General features: G+C 24.7%; 2 protein-coding genes across 3 annotated transcripts; both read left to right on the top strand.

Moving 5' to 3' along the window:
• The first annotated feature begins 86 nt into the window (after positions 1 to 86).
• LOC113548935 (vesicle transport protein USE1) lies at positions 87 to 2,175 on the top strand. Of its 2 annotated transcripts, XM_026950043.1 has the most exons (8): positions 87 to 313; positions 378 to 480; positions 619 to 665; positions 1,211 to 1,289; positions 1,363 to 1,495; positions 1,552 to 1,733; positions 1,797 to 1,941; positions 2,018 to 2,175. In XM_026950043.1, exons 2-8 carry the CDS (start codon positions 382 to 384, stop codon positions 2,053 to 2,055), a joined length of 723 nt encoding a protein of 240 aa, XP_026805844.1. In that variant the 5' UTR covers positions 87 to 313; positions 378 to 381; the 3' UTR covers positions 2,056 to 2,175. The 2 variants fall into 2 exon arrangements, with proteins under 2 accessions (XP_026805844.1, XP_026805845.1); XM_026950044.1 differs by lacking the exons at positions 87 to 313; positions 378 to 480 and having other exon boundaries at positions 619 to 752.
• An 8,005-nt stretch (positions 2,176 to 10,180) lies between these two features.
• Positions 10,181 to 23,678, top strand: LOC113549508 (protein Wnt-1-like). The gene is made up of 7 exons (XM_026950843.1): positions 10,181 to 10,473; positions 20,128 to 20,260; positions 20,329 to 20,449; positions 20,550 to 20,710; positions 20,775 to 20,882; positions 22,482 to 22,753; positions 22,837 to 23,678. Exons 1-7 carry the CDS (start codon positions 10,406 to 10,408, stop codon positions 23,024 to 23,026), a joined length of 1,053 nt encoding a protein of 350 aa, XP_026806644.1. The 5' UTR covers positions 10,181 to 10,405; the 3' UTR covers positions 23,027 to 23,678.
• The last annotated feature ends 1,015 nt before the right edge of the window (positions 23,679 to 24,693 follow it).

The raw sequence follows: 24,693 nt of genomic DNA, 5'->3' as shown, positions 1-24,693 counted from the left end.
GATATAACTAAAAACCTAATCTACAATTTGATATAAATCGGGATTCGTGAATCGTGTCCTAAAATAAAATAAAATAATAGTCATTAAACTATATTATTATAAAATATATTAAATAAATATTAAAATATTCCAAAATTAAATTCAAAAGTTAAACATAGATAAAAAACTACCTTGTAAACTCTCCCTTATTTAGTATAAACGTTTTCTATATACCTATTATAGTATTATCTGATACACTATTCTGCTATTGAATATTATTAGTAGTATTAATTGGCATTGAGAGTATAAGAAACTGTTGACAGTTTAAGCAAATGTATGTTATATTTTTATTTATTTATAGTAATTTAATTTAGTAATTGAATAAAATATATTTTTAGAAAAATGACTACAACCAGATTAGAAATAGATGTCAAAAGACTATTATCAGTTTGTGAAGAAATGGCTCAAAATAATTCATCTGATGATTGGCGGTTAAGCAAAGTAAATATTGTATTTATTAAATTATAAAGTTTTAAATTTCATAGTGGTCATTAAATTCATGATATGGGTTTAATGAATGTTCAATTTTTCTAAAAATGATTTGTTATTTTCATTATTATTAATAAATTTGTGCTCTAGTATATAGAAGCTGTCAGTGAAATGATTGCAGAATTAATCAAAAAAAGGTAAACAAGAATTGAATTAGAAATTTAATGAACAAATTGTAACAGAGACGCCAGAATGGTTATTTGACTGTGGGAGCAAATGTATAAGTAGGTATCATTATTCTAACTTCCTACGGTTATATTCTAAGAAAAACCTACTAAATCAAATGTAACTTGTTTTTTTCTTCTAAAAAATTAAGACAAAGTTTAAATAATTTCAAAATGTATTGAATAACTAAAAAAAAAAAAATATTCAATTACAAATATTGCTAATCCCTATTGCATGACAAAATAACACTTTATATAAATAAATGTATGTCTATAGACTGTAGCATTAATTATTTTATAGGTACACAAGTATAAATAAATTCGTAGATACTATTTCAAATTATATAATATCCATCTTATTATTTTAAGTGTTTATATAGACTTTTGACTTACAATTTTTTCATTGAACCCAGCGCTACTACTGTCCCCGTTTTTCTGGTGTCTCAGAACTGTAGTTCAATAAATAAATGTATGGTTAAAATATTTAAATTATTTTGTTTATTTTTGTTATGGTGCAGTGATCCAGACAAAGATGCAATTAACCAGTACACAAAACGAATGGAATTCCTTAAAGGATTTTTGAATACCAAAGACATTGTAATATATAATTATAACTACAGTTTAATAATATAAAATAAAATTATTATGTTTATACGTAATTATATTATAGGAAAATCCAGAAAAGAAATTAGTTGCACTGGAAATGTTGGAACCTGTACAGGAGTCTAACAGCCGTTCAAAAGATATTAAGCAAAAGTATAAAGTTACTTATACAAAACAATTGAGAGATGAACTCCTTGGAAGTAAATCAATTTATTTTTATGTAAACAATAAGATGTATGACATTTAATTGTTATAGATGACACAAATGAATTCAGATCATCTAGGCAACCTGATGTAGATAGTAGTGATAATTTAGATGAACTATTGAGACATCATCAAAATAAACAGGAATCTATTGCTGAAGAATTGATTGCAATAACTCGTGGTTTACGAGAACATTCAGAACTTGCTGGAAAAATAATTAAAAAAGACATTGAAGTAATATTATAATTTGTGACTACATTTATATTACGTTTAATTTTTTTAATTGTCTTATATTAGATTTTAGAGAAATCATCAAAAGGTATGGATACTAATTTTGAAAATTTAAAAAGAGAAGAACAGAGATTAACGGAGTTTGTAAGAAAAAGCACTTGGAGGTGTTGGATATGGGTTCTAGCTGTTGCTATGGTTGCAATTTTTATAAGTATGTATTTTATTCTTTTAAATAATAACCAAGTAAATTAAAATTAAATTAATAATAATTAAAATTTTATTTTCAGAAATGATTTTATTTATCAAAGTGACGAAAAAAAGTTAGTGAAATTGAATTATCTGCGCATCTTTAAGTTATGTAATTATACAATTTACATAAAATTTATATTGATTGTATTCCCTTATTATTTTTGTTAAAAAGAAATATTTACCTATTGATATAAATAAATAATATTATGATATCACTGTTAATAAATATATTGTTTCTACTCAATCATTATAAATTAGTTATGATATTTTGTGTAAATGGATAGTAAATTATTTTGAGTATGAGTTTTAAACTGTTCAACTAAGTTGGGATGACTGCGGATGAGTGTAGACAAATAGTAAATACTACATTGTATTTAATATTTAGTGTAGTATGCAAACATCCGCTTAACCACTTATGTATTAATTTTTTCTTTTAAAATAAGTAATGAGATATCATATATGTATTAATACATAAACAATGACAGATCAAGAAGATTTTGAAAAAAAATGAGACAATTTAATAATATTATTGATATTCGTTTTTAGACAATACCATACCAGATCTTGCACTAATGTGCAGTTCTTATTTAAATGTTGTGCATGAACTGCACAATAGTATGTTTTGAATTTTTAATTGTAGCGATGTCCATGGTTTATCCCTTGGATTTAATCTCTTGATATTCATAGATTAATGATCAATGTTTCAATCATAATTCCTAATAGATAAATTCAGTAAACAAAATAATGTCAAATAATACCTGCATTTTGCATTTTTTTTTCTTTTTGGAACTTTTTTGACCATGCTCTCCTGGCCACAAATGTGTTTTATTAGCATGTGAATCTGAACAACTAATTTTCATTTTCAATTTTTTTGCATTTGTTGGTGTTTATTACTTTTTAAGTCATTTTCCCATATTTATAGTCATTTTTACTGATTTCACATTAGTTCACTTTTAATGTTTCTTGTCAATTATTATGCCAATAACTTATTTAAAACTTTAAAATTATAATGAACTAAAGATTAAGATTAGTACCTATCCAATTTTATCTCACCGATTACAGTCCTCGTTGTCATGTTGTACTGAATATTATTGTACCTACATTTTATTATTTTTTCAAAATGCTGAAAATTAAAATGTCTGTTAGTGCTCGTCTATATCTACTATCATTGTAATTTTTTATTTAATTTTTAAGGACATTTCTTGTCATATTTTGAGTAACTTTGTAAGCTTTGATAAATTCATATAGAATTTTATAGTACAATTTAAAAAAAAATATGTTTTAATTAATTTAATAATAATAATTTATTTATTTATTGCTAGTAGAAGAAATGTGTGTATAATGGGTGAATATATGAAGTTACTAGCTTTGCTCTACACTAAGGTAAACCTCATATCGTAGAGCAAGAATACTTATCTAGATTGTTATTTTAAATATAAAGAAATAATATGTAATGAATAAACTAAAAATTAAATTTAAAATAAAGAATAAAATTTAAAAAGCAAAAAATTCACAAATTGGGTATTGATATAGGAGGAATACAATAAGAACTTAAAAGTATAGCAACAACCATAATTATATAAAATATCATTTAGTAATTGAATATTTAGGATTTTTAATAAGTAAGCTATTTAATAAATGTCTTTCAGTATAACTTATACTGACAAAATAAATATTTGTAATTTTTTTATTTTTAAGGACATTTTTTGTCATATTTGCATATTTTTTTAGGTCATTATTTAATGATTTTAAGGTCATCAACTTTCGAGCCCTAACTCATCAACATTGTATTATGCCGTCAAATATTGTAATTGTACATTTGTGCTCAAATTAACCAAAACCAAATGGAAAAGAGTGATAATTTAAGGAATTTTGTTATTTAAGCCGTCAATATTTATACATTATGATGTATAATATATATACATATATATATATAATATTTCTGATAGTATGTGTTATTTATTATTTTATTTTTTTTTTACTTCTGTAAAATAAACAGGGTGTGCACTGTGCAGCTTTAATATTTCTTTAGCGCAAGCTCTGTACCACACCATGAACTAAAATCCAACCACCATAAAGATCAAAATGGTTTCTGCTACCTACAATTTTTTTTAATTTTACTTTTCAATACGAGCATTGATAAAGAGTGTGATCTACTAACTGATAGTTATACAATCAGGGAAGTATTTTACTAGGTAAACGCTAAACCTAACACAACAGCTAACTCTCATAGTTCTGATACCTCAGATTCTGAAAAAGAAAATCAACCCGTAAATAACCTTAATTATGGACGTAGGATCAAAGGTGTCTTTAGGTGTTTGTTTTATACTGGAAAAATAGTGATGTATTAGAACACAGATTTTTTATTGTTGAACGAAGATATAAAAATACATTAATCCCGAATTCTGTTCATACAAAGATAAGTTTTGCCGGGGACTACCATAGTGTCTGATGAATAGAAATTATACTCCAGTCTAAATGATATTGATTTTTGGCTATAATCATTTAACTGTCAATCATTCTGAAAATTTCGTGAATCCCGTAAATGGGGCTAACAGGCAAACAATATAATGTTTATGATCAATATTAAAATTTAAAATATTTAAAAAAATGCATGGGACTAATGAAAATCTATTACCACACCATTTAATTAAATGTTGGTACTACTCAATAAAGAATCATAATAATTTATTTATACATTTTTTGGAAAATATAAAAATGTTTATGTTTCATAAAATGTAATATTGTAACATTTATCATATTTTGACTAATACTAATTGTATCATTTGTTTTGTAGGTATAAAAAACTTTAATGTATTAAATATAGTTATTTTTTAAATTTAATTACATTTTTATTACATAATATTACACATTTATTTATAATTTTTTTTAACCAGTTATCTACTGTTTTCCTGGTAAATCACACGCTGTACCAATGCCTCAATATGATATGTGGGCTTTATACACTTTCTATTGTACCTAGTCATCAATCTTCATATTATTCACCTTAATTATATTATATTATGTACTAGCTGAATAACCCGGCTTCGCTCGGGCATTAAATAATCAATTCATACATCAATAGGTTTTTTAATATAAATAAACTATTTAAAGCCTAGCTAATAGTAGCTATGTAATATATAATAATTTTTATAATTTAACATAATTTGTGAAAAAAAATTGTTTAATTAATTAAATGATATGCTAAAAACCAGAAATCTTTAAATACAATCCCCCGCCCCAACCACCACCAGACAAAATCGGGCGACGTGGTGACATTCAAAAGAGTATTTAGAGAATCTCTGTGAAAAAAAAATTGGAAAAAAATTAAATAGTGTCGTCACAAAATTGGAACTTAAAAAAACCGGTTCTTCTTTTAAATATATAAGGATTATCTAGATGCGTAACAAACGGTTGTATTCATTTTTGTAAATTGTCAATAACTATCTGAGCCCTAAGGAGTAGTTAGATATTTCAAAAAACAGTAGAAAGAAGCATAATTTAGGTATATCATTTAATCTCTTTTAACAAAAACGTGTTTTTACAATATTTTAAACTTTCTTACGTACTTTCAAACTCAAAATTTTAGCATGCAAATTACGCGACACCATGGTTAGTATCATAGTGAATTTACAACTAAAAACGTTCAGGACACAACTATATAATGCATAGAGTACCGCTTAAAAATAACCCCGTATGAGATTTTGTAAGATTGTAAATTAATCTAAATATTAGTATTTAGTCCCCACAATTAATATTAAAGTTGAATTCGATGGTAAATTATTGTATACCTACGAAAAAACTATTCGGAGCGTGGGCCTGTCTATCATATTGACCAGATACACATAATCACAGAAAGGAATTATTGATTGAAAAATTGACTATTTGTTTAAAATAATTATATTATTGAAATTGTATTACACATTTATAATTAGGCAGAAACACAATAATTTTTATTATAGGGTTATTATTTCCGTGGCTATTTTTTCACGGGGTTATTTATTGGGCAAATCAGTGCATAGGTACTACTTGTGTATAAGTGTGTCCCTCCTAGTGTTTGGGACTCGAAATGGGACAAGTTATTTTTGTCAAAATAAATATGAAAACATAGAAAATACATTGCCTACCTTATCTAACTGCCTATACCACAAACGATATTATCTAGCTAGTATTATTTTCTAATTTTTAATCTAAATTGGTGAAGTACTTATGACTTCGTTGGAAAATTCAATTCAATCAGTTTATTGATTAAATTGGACATTGCGCCTAAGCTATCTTATATCCATACAATTATCCAATACATGGTTATTATGTGGAGGGTCGAAAAAAGTTTAACCACAAAATTACTAAAAGGAAAAAACCGATTTAACTTTTTTTTTTGTTAATAATGTAAAAAATCAATCATGGAAGATATAACATAATTTAAAACTAATAAATTGTTATAATATTTATTTCGTTTATGAAAACAATATGTTCAATATTAATTTAAAATTTTTTATAATGATATTTCATTATCTACCACTCAAGAGTATAAGTTTTGTAAACGTTCATCGGTGTTACCAAACTTCCGTTTTTTTAGTGATGGAAACCCTTCACCTAATTCTTGCAACACTATTTTAGCTCTTTCTACTCCTAACTTATCATACATTTTAGAAATTAACTTCCAAACGTTTGGATGCGCGTGTCTGATGATAAGATACATCAAAGGGTTGTTTGATCTCTCGCAAATATTGTTAGTAGGTAGAATTTTGGCAGTTTTGCCAGTTTATTGTAATTCGTAATCCTCATACTTCAAAAACGTTCTATATTTCTAAAGTCAAAGTCATCGAGCATATCTATAGCTTATTCTATACAAACATTACAAACCATTCATTCAGTTGTAAACTTTATTTATTGGTAAAAATTCTAACATTGCCAACCCATCTAACGTAGGAAAAAAATGACTTTATTTTTTATCCATTTTATATTTTGCTTGTAATCCACCTCTTGTATCTTATTATATACGTACTGAAATTCTCGTTTGTCACATTCCTTTAAAATTACGTTGAAAACTTTTCTATTAGTATTATGTAAGTACTATAATTTTTTTTTTGAGAAAACAATTAATTGTAGTAACAAATTCATACAATTTTTTCACTCGAAAAACATGTAACTGCAAAATGTTTTCTGGAATCAACGAAAAATTACCATCATAATACCAAGTATGTGCTACAGTTAAATATTTTAATTATTTTTCAAGTGTAAAAAATCATTATCCAGTCATCTGTTTGTCTGAAATCAATTTATTAACGTATTGTAAAAACAGTTCAATTTTGTAAAGTGGCTATTCATCTTTAATTGTCAATTCAGCCAAACTGCTAAAGAATTGGGTTTTGGGGAATACCTAATTTTCTATAGTTTTGAAGTGTATACGTTTAGTACTTTCTTCAGCAATATGTAGTTTGAACCATTTTAAGGAAGCTCATTTACTATAAGGCAGTAAATTCAATGGTTTATTTGTTGATATTTTCATTCGATTATACATGTCTTTTTTAGCTTTCTCGACTACCGCTATGGCATGCGAATGATCGGTGGTTAACCATTAATCAAGAGCTAATGGAATCTATAATAAATAAATTCATATAATTTATTCATAGTAAATTTATAGTTTATATTTTATTTATTACTATTTATTTTGTAAAGTGAATAAAATATTCGGTAATCTTTTAGACATTTTTTGAAAATATTTCTAGCGATGTTTATTGACATCATGATTAATTGTATATGCAAAACAATAACAAATTATATTTTTCCTGATTTTAAAATCGCTAATTCCATTTCGATAAAAATCACTCTGAGATTGGACAACAACTGGATTTCTTATGCGTTATCGTGCCATTTTTCATGAAAATATTGCATTTATTATATTACTATAATTTATAATAATATTATATATATTTTATTAAATTTATGTACCATATTATATTATTGTTATTAACTGTAGAGTCAATACCACATTCCCGTAAATCAAGGTTTATAGCATAAATAGGTAATAATAATTATCTTAAAATTAATCTATATATTTTGAAAATATTATTGCGTGTAGTTATTAGTAAAATTCCCACAAATAATGTTTTTGAATTATCACAAAATAAATAACATTATTATTCATTATTTAAATACAAAGTTGTATAAAAATTGTAAACAGTATTTTTCTCAAAAATATATTATATATTGAGATAAATAATATTATAGTAAGAGAATACATTTTATTAATTCAATTATTGTTTACAGCCATAGGTACTTATCGATTATCGCGAGTCACAACTAAATACCTTTCTTTACGCGGCGTAATTTAAGAAAATAAATTAAAAATTTTAAAACTATTATAAAAACTAGGAACAAAATTCAAAATTAGAAATTAATAATTAACTCGGGGAGGAAAATGCTCAGTCTGCATGTAACTTAAAATGCCTACAAATTGATTATCGTACTTTTGACGCCACATGAATTCAACAAAATAACTGTCTAGATGTTGACGTAGAAATACCTCTAGATATGTTTCTTATTGCGCTATTTAGAGGACCCCCAACATCCTTTTGACATTATGTGTGTGAACATCAATTTTAGAATTAAATTCAAATTTAACACTTACATTACAAGATTTGAATCAATGTCAATCACTGTTCAATGAAAAAATCTACTCGATAACTATTGTATAGCAGAGCGGTTATCTACTTTCCCATTTTTTTTTTTATTATTTATATAACATATTATAATCTATAAATACGATAGTATGATTAATACAGTTAAACTGACAATGTCTTAATTTTTCATGGGTGAACTGAAGGATACATTTTTAATTTGTCGGAAACAATTTTAAATGAATTTACTTCAACAAATTATAAAAAAAATTAATATTCTACTATACAGGTTTCTCTGTATTCGATCAAGCAAGTAAACTGTAAATAGTCTTTAAGTATTTTATTTTAATTACTATATTTGTAAATATACTAAGTACTTTAATTATATACATACTGTTATATAATAATAAATATTTTACCCCCGCCACCGGCTTTCGGGTTCAAATAACTTTAATGCATTGTGAATTTGAATACATTTAATTGTAATAATTATAGTTTATTTGTTTAATAACGAATTTTTAAACACTATCCAGCATCATTTTTAAAACAATAAATAGACAAAAAAATTATGTAATAAAAACAACAGATTAATAATTTAATTAATTTACCATTTACGTCATTTCATATATTATTATTTTTTACACAATTTTTATTATTTTTATATACCTATAACATAATGGGTACATTTGTTATATATTTTAAGGTAAAATTTAATAAGATTGGATTATAGAAAAAACATTTTCCAATATTGAATAGTTAATATACAATTGGATTTTGATTATTATTTATTTTACCAAATTTTAAATTGTGTAGTTTTCAAAATAAAAAATAATTAAACAGCCAATTTAGTATGGCACAGTAATATACGCATTTCAATATAAGTTAATTTAAGTATTACGGAATTTTAAAAATATTTAGATTAATTTTAAGTTATTACTTATTTATAGTTTATACCTACTAATGTTTTACTTAAGGTAAAATAAATTACTATATATTGCTATAATAGCAATATCTTTAAATATATGATAACAACTTAATAATAATATAGGCTGACTATCTCCACTCAAATCGTTTTTTATGTGGAATAATATACCATTGAATTCAAATTTAACATAAAGGTATTACTATAGTGACCTACTCAATGACGATGTACAATACATTCAACTAACTCCTACTGTATATCAAAACAATTACTTTCTTAATCACATTTTTAGAATTTATAATATATTTGTATACATTTATTTTGTATGGAAATATATTATCGGTTGTATAGTTTATCCGAGCTATGTATCGATATATTAACGACGCGCATATTTCTGTATGAAGTGACTATGTATAAAATAGGTATATAAGAAGTGCGAAGTGTGCATGTCATAGATAGTTAAAATTATGTTAAAATAACGAAAATTATTTTTTTTATCCATGGTGCGGTGTTAAGTCGTTGTCGTGCGAGAAAAAGTTTCTATCATACGGTTACGAATATAATCAGTTTATTAAACATGGTACATATATATAGCGTCAGAGGGCTGACTGAAGGGAATGGCCGCGAGTGATTCGGTTTCAGTTGCCAGAAGCATCCCCAAGTGGTCGGTTTAGATTGTCTGGCTTTGTACTTCGTCTTCGTTCTCGTTCTGTTGTAAACGAACCGCAAATAATCAATCACTCATTTTTAAACCATGATTTATTTAAAATCAATTACTATGCGATATCTACATGTTTGGTGGACATAAAAACAATTTTTCTATCAAAATTCAATAAAGAATTTTTCTATAATTACTGTGAAAAAATAAATCGGATACGGATATGTGGCTTACATTAAGACAGATCATTATGATTGTTGTTCTCTTCAACGTCTCAAGAGCAAATTGGTGGTATGTTTTATTAAAATACATTAAGTTTATATTAAACATATAAATATGATGCACGCACATGCATTTTTTATTTTCTGAAACAAACATTTAAAAACTGTATACATATTTCATTTGAATTTAAAATCGGTTAAATTAAATGCTATATTTTTTTTTATATATAACAATTTAAATTATGTCAAAAAAATATATTTTAAACCAGTAAATGGACTTCGATGCGAAATCAAAAATAGAAATATTAGAAACGATTTAATAATAATAAACATAAACTTGTATTTTATACAAATTTAAATTTAAGTTTGTGTATAAAGAAATAGAGAATATTTCTTATTTATGATTATAATTATTACCGAACTAAAAATCATAAAAGCGATGAATAACGCAGGTTAGGTTAATAACGAATTAATAACGAAATAAATACAAATTAATATTGCTATCATAAATGCAAATATAACAAATAGGTAGTTTATCTATTTAGTTTAAGTTTATTTATTTAATTAATTTAAATATCACAAAAATTAAAATTAATATTAATTATATTTTATTACTACATAATTACTTAAAAGAAAATGAATGATTTATATAATTATAAATATTGTGAATTGTTTGATTGAATAAATTATTTACCGTAAATAGACCACAGCTATCCTAACTTTTTATTGTCTTTTCATACTGGAACAATTTGATAAACTTAAGAGTGTATATGTATTTTATTATACTGATGCATAATTAGAATTTTCTCATTTTACTTAAAAACTTCATACTTATATCTTGATATTTGTATAATTTATAACAAATTTAGATTAATTTATATTTAATTTAAATGTGCATTTTAACACCAATCTATTGAATTTTAATCATTTTTGATTTAAAGTATTATTAAGTATCTATATACTATACAGATACAATTTTTTTATCAATATTTGAATAATGACAATTATATTTATTTTTAAATTTGAATTCAACAAACTATAGAAATATTTATTTTTTTAATCTATGAACATTTTCAAATATTTTAATTTTTATTCTTCGTTTACCCGAGTAATATGTAGTAGCTAGTATTTTTAATTACTATTATCTGAATTTTTACATCCAGAAATATAAGATTATCTAGTGAAGTATTAATTCATGAGAGTTTATGATTACACTTAATTCAGTTTAAATTAAAGGTCTTACAAATATTTCAGTTAATTCACTTTAATTGAAATGTTAGTAAATATTATATTTTACTACTTTTATTCTATCGAACGTAAACAAAAAAACATTTATGTAAAATTAATAAAAATCCTAAAAATTAAACAGTATTTAAGACTGGTTAAATAAAAACCAGTCTAATATTCAAAACCAGTAAACATTCTGTGGACATCTCCAAGCCATATGGTTTAGTACGGTTCATAAAATTTACCAATGAATACATTTTTAATTTTCTGGATGAATAACCAAACCGATACACAAAAAGTTAGGTGATGCGTTTTATCCTTCATTGGCTATTAAAGGAAATGGCTTTCTTTAATCCCTTTTATAAAAAATAAAAATAAATAAGCGGCGTAGGTTATGTTTTTTGTAAGTACCAATTATTTTTACTTTGTATAAGATAAAACTATAAGAGTGTTAAAATCATATTATATGCCTCCAGTTATATTTTATACGCACACATGATATTTTTTGTCTAGTTTATTTATACTTTAGAGTTTAGTTGTAACACAAGCCCGGTCCTATACCATATTTAAACAAAATAATCTTGCACTTGTAAAATTCGTTGTTAATAAAATTAATATATCGATTAAAATATTGTATTTGAAATTATATAATTATTTATAATTAAACTGATAATATATGTAATATTGACATAATAATATAATTGAGGTAGGTGCAATGTACAATAGTAGTTTGAAATTTAAAATATATTTATATTTAATAGACACGTATTATACCTACTGTGTATTATTAAATACGTATACTCGAACTTAACATACAAACGCATAGTTTTATAACAGCTATATCATTAAAAACTATCTTAGACACTAGCATATGGAACTTAAAAGACATATAACTTTTAAACATTTAAATGTTTTAAGGTTTTAACCATACGCACTAAGCAAAGTTCTGTTATATAATTTTTCCTTTAAATTAATAATATGTGATTATAACGTAACTACGTAACTATACGAGTATAGTGCTAATTTGTAAAAAGTAAATATAATTTTGGCATAAAAATGCAGATAAAATTTAAATATGTATTAACGTTTTTAATTTTAATAATTTAATAATATTTAAAACAAAAAGTTGACTGGGTTATTGACGATATATTTAGTATGTTTAACGTGTATACTGTGTGAAGAGAACCATAAATTACTATACAGATGAAATTATAGTAATAAACTTATCAAAAATGAGTAATATATAGGTAATAATTATAATTTGACACTTTTGAAATTGTGTATCAATAATTATTGTGTGTCTTAGGTAAAAAGAAACTAGATTTAATTCAATTTTAAAACTATAAAAGTATTTTGTTTAGATATGGAAGTACCTATGATGATTATACTAAAATAGTAAAATATAGTTAACATAATATTCTTTAATTATTATTATTTATTATAATTAAAAGATTTGAATATTCGAAGTAATATTGTGTTAATCACATTACTAATATTATATTACCATTAGGAGGTACCCTGCAATTATCTACATTTTATAATTGTGCATAAATTACTTATTGATTTATTAAAATTAAAAAAAAAAAAATTTTAAATGACGATACGCTTATTCTTTGTTGAAACAAGAAAATTTAAGTTTATACCTACGTTGTATAAAAAACACTACGATTGAATCTAGATATCTGCGTAAATGTTTATATCTATATTGTTGCGCAAAGAGACGTGCAGCCGCGCGAGTTACCGCCACCGGACGTCACGCGGGGTTTTTACGGATTTGCCGTTTATAAACGAAAGTTTCGGGCCGCGCGCGTTTCGGGATAAAGAGGGGAGGCCAGTGGTAATAAAGTCGTTTTTATGTGTCGATCATAAAGTACAAAAGCCGTTTACGAGTGAGAGGGACGCATTTTTCTGGGGGTGCCGTTTTCTGTTTTCAATAAAGATACGAACGGCTGTGGCGGCGGTGTGGGGAGGGGGTCTCGTGGCAGTGTACGGACGCGCATAATATGCAGCTGCACGGTCTTGTATTCGTTTTTTTTTCGCGTTCCGGGGTTCGATGTCGGAGGCGGTGGCAGTGGGAGTTAGGAAGGGGGGGATATAAAATTTATAGGTTGCGAAAACTATAAAATGAGACGATTTCCAGAGTTTTGCCGGTGAAATTAAGTTTCCCCGTCGTCCCCTTTTTTTGTGCTGCCTCTTGCCCCGCCATGGCCGTTTAAATTTTATATCATCCACATACTATATATATATATACATACACACACACAAATAATAATAAAATAATAATAATAATAATAATAGTCATTATCGCACTAGCTGCCGCCGTCCACCGGGCGCATTCAAACAGCACACGCGCATAATAATACTATATATATATATATACATAAATATTATATACGCGGGGATCATATCTATTGCACAAGCACAATATAATGTTTACGATGCGAACGTGTTTCACGCAGAAACTAATAAATTTTGAAATAAATCCTGTCGAGAACTAATACATTTTAGTAAATAGACAACTAGATTTACGAAAAATTTGTATAATATAGCTATATATTATACGTTATAAACATACTTTTACTTATATACATAGCTATGAAAGTATTAATGTTTTCTTTTATCATAATTATATAAACATATTTAATACATTTTACTAACAATTTAAAAGCAAAAAACATATTAACTATGTTAAATTGTAAGAATTGTTTTATATATAAGTACATAAGTACTTTTAAATCATGATGCCAATACATTTATTGACATATTACACATAACCTACACTGAACTTTATTATAACATTTAAACCACTAAGATATAAACATAAAAAAAATTACTGTTTACTTAAAGTCGATAAATATTTAATGATACTTTAAATCAACATTACTAAGTAGCCTTTCTTTTGTTCAGTACCTTTTAATGAAGGTTGCAAAAAGTCCTTCCATTATAAACCTTTTATATAGACTTAAAAATACGTAGGTACATCTTTGTCGAGTTAATCCTGAATACTATATTACAAACTCTATAGTATAGAGTCTATACTAAGTATTTAATGTGGTCTTGGCGTTTACTTAGGACATCTTTCTAGTAATATAAATACTGAATTAACTACAAAATACAGCACGAAAAATGGTACAGAATAATTAATAAATATAAATAATAGTTTATATTAAGTCCTGAAACGGGCATTATCCCTGTCCCATTGGTCACGCTGTATATTATGTAATTATATATATATATATAATAAATACATGACAAATATTAATTATATATTTATATGTACTGAAGTCAGAACACTTCTAATACTAAAACAAAAAAAAACCAAGGAGATTTAGAAAATATATAAATAATTCCCAATTACTAAAAACTACGAATAAAAAATAAATTTAATGACAGAAACATAACTAAAAATGTATCTTGTCATCCTCAGGGCGAGTATAAATACAAGACAAAACCTTATTATGATATTTTACTCGGTTTCTATTTTCAAGTAAGTAATTGTTATACCACGACTCACGAGTATCTATATAATATTCAATACACTTATATACTTAACAGAACCAATCATAAAACCATTTTTAATTATTTTTATTAGGGTTATTATTTGTTAGTTGTTTCTATATCATTCAATATCTTAAAGAATTTAAAATATATAAACTGAATTTATAAATATTGTAATATATTATTATTGTAAATTTGCATGCATTAAAATAAAGACTAATGAAGACAATTATAAATTTCGGTCATAATTTAATATATTGTTTATTATCTACTAAAATGGCAGAAAAAACAATATCAGTACCTAATAGTGTAATGTGATTAAAACAAAATTTAGATATTTCGAATCAATATAAAATAAAAATATAAATAAATAAATAAGTGTAAACTAGTGTTGTATACTAATACGTTTGTGTCTGGAAATGATCAGTCTCAAACATCATTATAATATTATATAGCTAGGTTATTTTAATAATAACTAATAAAGCTACAAGTATTAACCATTGTTTTATTATGTAATAGTATAGCTACACTTAATTATTATTTTTCAACTACTTATCAACTTTACAACTTAAAAGTTATAGCTTACAAAAAAATTACGGATACTGCCTTAAATATGAAAGTTTTACGTCTAAAATGCTTCATAAGAATGGAGAAAAAATATATTCTCTATTCTATAGCTTATGTTTAGTAAGAAAAATTTAATTCAACTTTAAAATGTATCACATGTAAGTATCAACGTTTCATATTAATCAAGGAATCGTAAAAAAAAACATTTCCGGTTTTCATATTTACTTATACATAATATACTATAAGCTTTGTATGGCTTTTATATTATTGACTTCTGTTTAATGTGTGTATATGTTCTTTTACGATCACAAATACCGCCACATGTTTATGATATAGAATCCGAGTAAACAGTGAATTCTTTTACGTTCTTCAATATTTATTTTGTATATAACTGATTTAGATCTTTACTGGTAAAATTAACAAATCTTGTACAGTTCTAAATTGTTTAAAGGGAGCTTAATTAAATAAGTTGTATATTACTTCAATTTCTAAATAAAATATTCTTCAATCAGAAATGAAAAATGACTTAATATTGTTTTATAAATATTATTATTATTATATTTATAATTTATATTTTATAACATTATTATTATTATTATTTTTAACAATTATTTGTATAATCGCAATGTATCTACTACTAACAAGAAAAATACCTACTCAACAATTTAGAATTTAATGTTCCATTAAATAAAAAATATCTAGGTATTTAATATGTTCATTTTGCATTTATTATTCGTCATTTATTTTATATTATTATAAAGTAATATAGAAATTTTATATTTATATATTTAATTATGGTTATTGATAATATGTAGTATTTCGTATTTAATATTATAATAATATTGCGATTAAATATAATAATTGAGAATAAAATTGTATAGTTAAAATAAAAAACTAGTTTTAGTTCTAAATTAAATTGCTGAAATTAGTTGTGATTATATCTATGATCTATTTATTAGGTAATTAATATCCGTGTTTATAAAATTGCCATTTTAAATTACCATATAAATAGATTTACTTGGTTTATTGTAAAAAATTAGAAAACTCTTAAATATGATATGCAAATTAATTGAATAATTAAAAAAAATTCATAATATTCATAATCTGTTTAAAGAAAATTATATAAATTTAATAATTTTTTATTATAATTATTTATATAATTAATTATTACAAAATTCATAGTGCGTGAACATATACATATATTATACATTTACAATATATATATTTGTTTATTTCTTTAAGTTATTATACTATTAAAATAATTTATCTGTAGCAAACATACATTTTAGGATAAATAGTTCAGTATGTTTAAATTTTGTTTTAGTAAAAACATTCTGTATTGTATTTTAACATTTGTCAGTATTAGATAATAAATCTTTATTCTAAAGTTTTTTCACATTGTCCGTACAAAAATGTTTGCAAATAAATTGTCAATTATACGTTTTTTACCTTCTAATGCTGATATACTTGTGTACTATTTGTGTGTATTTAAATAAATTAGTAAAATAAAAATGGTATTAATTTAAAAAAAATATATAAGTTGCTCAGATATCCGGTTAATTGTCTGTACTATAATATGTAGGTATATAATATGCAATGCACACCAATGTTATTTGGGTGAAGCAAGGTGGAAGAAACTACAAAACCCATGTACCGCGAGCCTTAAATAGGTTTCGAAAACTCTCATGTTACCTTCCAGCTGTCATGTTATATTACCATCATCCTATTTTTTTTTTTTTTTTTTATGAGCATGTTGATGAAAATGAGAGCATTATGGATGAATTATGATTTGACCGTTGGAATTTAGACAAGTACAATGGCATAAAAAAAAAAAAAATTACAAAACTACAAATATATTTGTATTATTATACATAATGTTTTATGTATATTGTATATTATAAAACTAACTCTATACTCTAACATTCTTTACTACTTAGACGCAATTTTATTTTAACTAAATACGAAAAATTATATACAATTTTATAAATTATAATAACCTACTTGTGTAAATACCTATATAATGGCGAGTTACAACTAATTTAATTAATGTTCATGTTGATTTATTATTTCAATTTTATTTTTTTCCCATTTAAAATAATTAAATAACAAAAATTTAGAATATTTGGGTTGATACTAAGTGTCATTCCATATGATTTCAATGCAGAATAGAGATGTATTGTGAATTTGTGACATTGAATTAGTATGAAATATTGTCTTCCAAATGTTTTAAAGGTTTTTTTAGTTTAGAAATCTTATTTTACTTAAACAATTTTCAATTTTCCAGTGTCATTATAAAAATCTTTTGGATTCTGTCATTTTGAGCAGAGCAAGAAATGTATTTTTAATATTCTTTACTAAAAAAAGTGTTTAAAGAAAAAAAATAGTAAGAATTATCGTAGCATACAATTTATGCTAATCATTACTTTACTCAGGGTTCAAAATATTTATGGTTTAACTAAATTCATAAATACTTAATTGCTAATAGTTTATAAATTAAGTATATTCATACTTTAGTATCTATACATATGCATTGGATTTATTTATCTAAGCTGATATCTATATTAAACCTACCAGTCATAAATTATACCTACTTTGTAAAGATGAGGTAAAATTCACAGATTTTGGATTTTATTTCTCAGTTGAATGTCATCGGGGGGCCAAAATGGCCGGTGATTGACAGATAAAGGAAACCAAAAAGGCGGAGCCTTGTCTTCTGAATTCAAGGGGTTACTAGGCAACCATAACATAACAATATGTGCCTGTTCTAGAATAACAATATGCAGGTCTAATAAGGACGTACATGCGTTATGTACGAATAATAACCCTTGTTGAAAGAACGCTACTAGAGGTACTTGGAAATCTAGCGTAGGGGTGATTTCACTGATTTTAGGGGACTAATTAGTATAAGGTTTATTAGACGGCTTATGTCATTCAAACTTGAGTTTTTACAAGTGGCAAATTAATATGTTTATCCCTTTTTAAATATATCCAACAGAATGAAAAGAATTACCTGCAGGGTACCTACATTATGCGTGTAAGAACGCGAAAAAGTGCATGTTTTCAACACGAATATCATTATTTTTTTAAATAAATATTAATACGTAAATAGATGCACAATATATATATTTTCAAACAACCAATCCACTTTTCGTTTATAAGTTATTATATTATTTATTTATATAATCATGTACCTCATGAATAATTATAAAATAATAATATGTTTGTAATTTCCTTACAAAATAATTACCAGGATGCTGAAATAAGAATTTTTATTTTTTAGACTAAAACTAAAATTATTTTAAATGAATATAATATATTATTCATATAGTTATTTTATTAGATATTAAATATAAGTTATACTTCATTATACACATCATATTAATCCTACTAATTCATAAGTTGTTATTAAATTATACTACATAGTGTCGTTCATAATTAATGTAGAATACATATCTTATAAATTATAGCTAATACTCATCATAAAAAATACTAAATACTGCAGATATATAATACACCTATATTATAATAGATCGTCTTATTAGTTGCCTTGGGCATAAAAAAAATGTAATAAAATTTCAATAGAAAAGTTGTCAGTTATGTTTTATATACCTACACTTTGTGATTTTTTGCCGCCAGTTCAGTGGCCCTGTTTCGGCTTAATAATTACTAGGTTACTTTAATAATTTGACTCAGATAGATCACGCCCCCTGCGTTTAGGTGTTTTTTGTTTTAAAGTATTAAATTAAATAGCGACAGCTAAATAAAAGTATTTATTGTCAGTAATTATAACACCCATAAGTTATTTCGAATGTTATTCGATAGAATTAAAAGAAAAAAAACCGTTTGGTTATATGATCATTTTTTTTTCATGTTTAAATATTCAAGGAAAAAATATTATAGAATGGAATAATATTAAAGATTAAGTTGTATAGCTGTTTTTATATAGGTATACACAAGTTGTTTTACTCAACATCTTTTAATTGTAATATATAGTCTAAACCTGATTTATAACATGTAATACATTTATACGGTATGTCGGTCTAAATAAATTCATATATATTTTATTGTGAATACTCAATAGTGAATAGATATAGGTAAATAAATTGGTAAAATATTTTTAGAAAAATTAAAAATTACATTTTGATTCTTAGCAAGAAGAAGAATTTATTAATATTCGTAAGGTGTTTTTTTTATGTATTTCGTAAATGAATATATTTTGCAACAATCTGAAAGTATTATCTTAATATGGTATAACATTTACTATAATTTTACTCTCGTTTATTTGTATTATAAATATATTTATTAAAAACACATTTTAATTATATAACTTTGAAAACATATCTTTATGGTAAAAGGCAATAATAATATATACGTGCGTAAAACATCATGTATTTAAAATATTATTTACATTTTTCTAACACAATTCTTATAGGTATTTGGGACTACAAAATTACCCACCAAGAGAATTTAACCCATTGCTTAGTCATAAAGAAAATTGTTACCGATATCCATTTTTGAGAAGTAGACAACAACAACTCTGTGATCTCGGAGAAAAAATTATGAGTGTAAGTAAGTGTTCTACACAAGAAAAAAAGAATTTGAAAAATAGTTATTTTTTATATTTTGCATGTAGGTTGTGAGCAGTGGAACAAAAATGGCTATTGAGGAATGCCAACATCAATTTACTACACAGAGGTGGAATTGTACAACATATTCAAATAATACGTCTGTGTTTGGCAACGTATTGTCATATAGTAAGTTCAACTGAATCCATAAAAATATGTTTAAACAACAATTATTTGTTTGTGCCCTTTTTAACATACAATGCTAATGTTTACCATAACAAACATTTAGAAAGTAGAGAAAAAGCATACGTGAACGCTATAACATCAGCCGGAGTAGCATATGCCATTACAAAAGCATGCTCAAGAGGTGAACTGAACGAATGTAGTTGTGACAATAAAATTCAAAGAAAACAAGCTAAAAAGAATTGGCAATGGGGAGGATGTTCAGAGGTTATTATACCGAGCTTTATCATGAACAATAGATGAATTGAAAATTAAACTTTTATTTTTATAGGATATACGTTTCGGTGAAAAGTTTAGTCGTGATTTTGTCGATTCCATAGAAGACGTCGATAGTGTTCAAGGGCTAATGAACGTACATAATAATGAAGCTGGTCGAAGGGTAAATAAAATTATGAAATATTTTTTTACTTTATAATAGAAATTCTCAAAAATACATTTTAAATGTTTTTTTCTGTAAAGTTTATTTTAGTTTTTGCAAATAATATTACCTATTGCAGTTTTTTATAAAATTCTTATTGTGCAATATATTAGTATACAGAGTGTCCCACTGAGATCTGTCAAACGAAATAATGAAATCACCTTTTTTCTAATCAATATTTTTATAAAATTTCTTTTAAATATAATTCATAGGCAATTGCATTACATTTTTAGTACACATTTTTTATTTTAATACCGAAAATAAAAAACTTAAAAATTGATTAAAAAAATTTCCAAAATATTCAAAATAGCCAATTTTTAAATCTGTTACATGTACGTATAATAGATAACTATAAATGTATACTACCATAATATTTTTATTACAACAATTTTTGGGGTGGTTCTGCACTGCAGCTCCAAATGGCTTTACATTAACAAATAACGAAAGAATAGCTATGTTATTAGTAAATAATTTAATATATGTCATTACATTTACTGATTATACGTAAAAACAAAATATAAATGTACAGATTATAAAAGAGAAAAATAAAGTTTTTTCTATAGAACAAGCAAAGATTATTATGTTAAAATATTATAAAATAATTTTAGAAAACTAATTGTATACTACAAATATCATAATATTATTTATGAACAATTTTTAATGAAAAAGTCTTGCTACTTAAGCAAGTATTATGATGATTTCATTGCTAAATTGTAAATTTATCTACAGTTTTAGATTCTGAGTGGAGCAATGAATATATTGATATTACAATGATGTATGTTTTATTTTTATTTGATTTTTTTTGTGTACACAATAAGAAATTGATAAAATCCTTTGATTATAAAAAATGAAAGTGATTTCTAGTATTTGTTGGTTAGAAATGTTTAAAATTGAATACAAAGCTTCTCATAAGTTCTTAATTTCTCAATTAAAAAACATTAAAAATCTATAGTCATAATGCTTTTCATAAGCATTTCAAGTTAGAATTTTTACAAAATTTGTCAAAATATCTGAAATTATTTTGTAGTAAAAATTCATAAAAATTTATGTTTTTATACCTAAGATTTGAAAATTGAATACAAGGTATTCTTTAAAATTTAATACACCCATAATAGTGGCACACTCAACACCTAAATACCTAATTAACAGTTGAACGGTTCCCACTCACCTAACATTTATTTTCATTGAAATTTTTATAGTATTATTTTGTATTTAAATATTTAATATTATGTTCAACATTAAATTACTAACTTATAATTAAACATTAAAACAATATTATCAATTATTCTTATTATTTATAAAAACATTCATAACTTTATCACACGTATTCAAATCACATATGTAAGATACTAAGATAGGTTTTTAATTCCAAGTTTCCAAATTATCTATTAAAAAAATACTAATGTTATTTTTATGAACATTTAGATTATGGATTTTTTTTTCATAGTTTAAGAGTAAATATTTATGTATACATACACCCTAACATTAACAACAACATATAAAATAAAAAAATTTGAATATTATAATAATTAATTATTAAGACTTTATTTAATTTTCTAGATTATTCGCTCTAGTATGCAAAAAGTATGCAAATGTCATGGTATGTCGGGTTCATGTAGTGTACGTATCTGCTGGATGAAACTTTCATCGTTTCGGGATATTGGGGATTCATTGATGGTAAGATATGAAGGTGCTTCACATGTTCGACTTGGTGAAAAGAAAAGAAAGAAAATTAAAAAACTACGACCAATCAGAATAGACAGAAAAACACCAAATAAAACGGAACTAGTATACTTAGATACATCTCCAGATTATTGTGAACGTAATGAATCGTGAGTAGTTTTTATTTTAAACGTACAAAAGTACAGGCGTACAGCCAGTACAGTTATATTAATTAAATATTGTTTTAATATAGATTGAGCATAATGGGTACCTACGATCGTGTATGTCAAGGATTAGATGGCTGTAGACATCTATGTTGTCATAGAGGATTTCAAATTAGATTAAGGGACGTAGAAGAGAAGTGTAAATGTAAATTCATTTGGTGTTGTAATGTTGCTTGCGAAATTTGTAGGTACAAAAAGGAAGAGTATATTTGCAATTAATCATATTTTGTATAATAATGAGAGTTTACGAATAGCTCTAATAACTATGATATTTATTATTTGGTTTGTCCTTAAAAAAAAAAACAATTTAAACGAATAACGATTCTAGTATTCTCATCACTAATTAGGTACTTTGTATTATTTTCTACCAAACGCATAGTGAATTTGTTTGAGTTTGAAGCCGAAAAAAAATGTCACCGACTTGTTCGAGTCTCAACTGGACAATATAGAACCTTTATTGGTGTGTTTTTAAAATACAAATTACTATTACATAATAAGTTTAGTCAGTAGAAATTAGGTTTAATAGTTACCTACCTATTAAAAAAATGACTGATGTGTATGAGTGATGAGAATTCTAGGACTCATCGATTGACGACTATATAGATAACTTGATAACGTTTTTAAATGTATCATTTATTTGTCTACTTATTTAAATTGTCTTAAATACATTCACTGTCTAATATGGCATACCTAAATATAACATATTATGGCAATGAGATATTTTGTATTATGATAATAATCTTTATTTTAATAATTTATTTAATATTGAGTGCGCACGTTTACTTCCCACTTCTGTCCTATAGTTTTCTGTTATAATTTATTCAATATTATATTTAGTCATATTAATTATTAATACGCACACGTGTATTTATTAGTTGTTTTCTAGAGTTTACTTTTTTTTTATCATATAGTATATCAGTTAAGTTTTTTTTTTTTTATATATATCTAAGAAAAATAAATAATCTATTTTATTATTTTTTAATTATTAAATTAATATAATATTTTTGTCATAATTTAAAAAATCTAAAAAGTTCATTTTATTCATGAGTTAATTGTAATATAGAATTTTAATTTTCAATGATGACATGACATTGTATTTAAGACATGTAACTATAGTAATAAATTAGTTTGAGACATTTATTGTTTTGTTTTTTGATAATTTTTTTACTGAACGAATAGCATATTTAAATACGATGTATACAATACGATATTATATGTGACGGTGTATGCGATAGTTATTATAGTAATACATATAAAACTAATTAAATGAGAGGTTGAAAGTTTAAAATTATTTCCATCTGAAGTTCATTATATAACTATTGTTAAAATGTAGATGTGGGGAAAGGGAAAATGATAAAATCATGTACCTAAGCCATAATTTTTAAATTATGAGGTATAATTTTATAATACATAATGTGAACTATTGACTATAGGCAAAACATTTTATTGTTTTTAAAAATCATTAAAAATTTATCAAAAAAATACCACTTCGATAAAAAAAAGTTCCTATTAACAATGACTATAAAAAACCAGAAGAATTAATAACTAAACCATATTATTATTAAGTATAAATAAGACAATGTAAGTTCTAATTTTTCTTACCAAATTTTTTCTATATTGTTAAACTGAAAATGTGATTTTCCAAAACAAATGATTATCTATTATAGATTTAGTGAAACGACCTATCAACTATCAATGTGAGTATTAAAATATCCTGATATTTTTAAACGTTGTATATTATTATATCTATTCAATATTTCTGTGCAATCATCTGAAAACATAGGTAAGCTCAAATGAATATAATATACGTAATTCAACTTCACAGGAATAATTAACAAATATTGCTACTTTAAGAAGGCATTGAAAAATTTAATACATCAAAAATA

This window comes from Rhopalosiphum maidis, chromosome 1, assembly GCF_003676215.2.
Source record: "Rhopalosiphum maidis isolate BTI-1 chromosome 1, ASM367621v3, whole genome shotgun sequence".
Taxonomy (NCBI): domain Eukaryota; kingdom Metazoa; phylum Arthropoda; class Insecta; order Hemiptera; family Aphididae; genus Rhopalosiphum; species Rhopalosiphum maidis.
The sequence above is the reverse complement of the archived record's forward strand: the minus strand, read 5'-3'. Positions and strand labels throughout refer to the sequence as shown.

What these genes read in the sequence shown, in the direction of transcription:
- LOC113548935 (XM_026950043.1), top strand. Translation starts at nt 382, where the DNA reads ATGACTACAACCAGATTAGAAATAGATGTCAAAAGACTATTATCAGTT. An exon ending in ATGATTGGCGGTTAAGCAAA is followed by an intron (nt 481 to 618) that starts GTAAATATTGTA and finishes TTTGTGCTCTAG; the next exon opens with TATATAGAAGCTGTCAGTGA. An exon ending in TATGGTTGCAATTTTTATAA is followed by an intron (nt 1,942 to 2,017) that starts GTATGTATTTTA and finishes TTTTATTTTCAG; the next exon opens with AAATGATTTTATTTATCAAA.
- LOC113549508 (XM_026950843.1), top strand. Translation starts at nt 10,406, where the DNA reads ATGTGGCTTACATTAAGACAGATCATTATGATTGTTGTTCTCTTCAAC. An exon ending in GTCTCAAGAGCAAATTGGTG is followed by an intron (nt 10,474 to 20,127) that starts GTATGTTTTATT and finishes CAATTCTTATAG; the next exon opens with GTATTTGGGACTACAAAATT. An exon ending in TATTGTGAACGTAATGAATC is followed by an intron (nt 22,754 to 22,836) that starts GTGAGTAGTTTT and finishes GTTTTAATATAG; the next exon opens with ATTGAGCATAATGGGTACCT.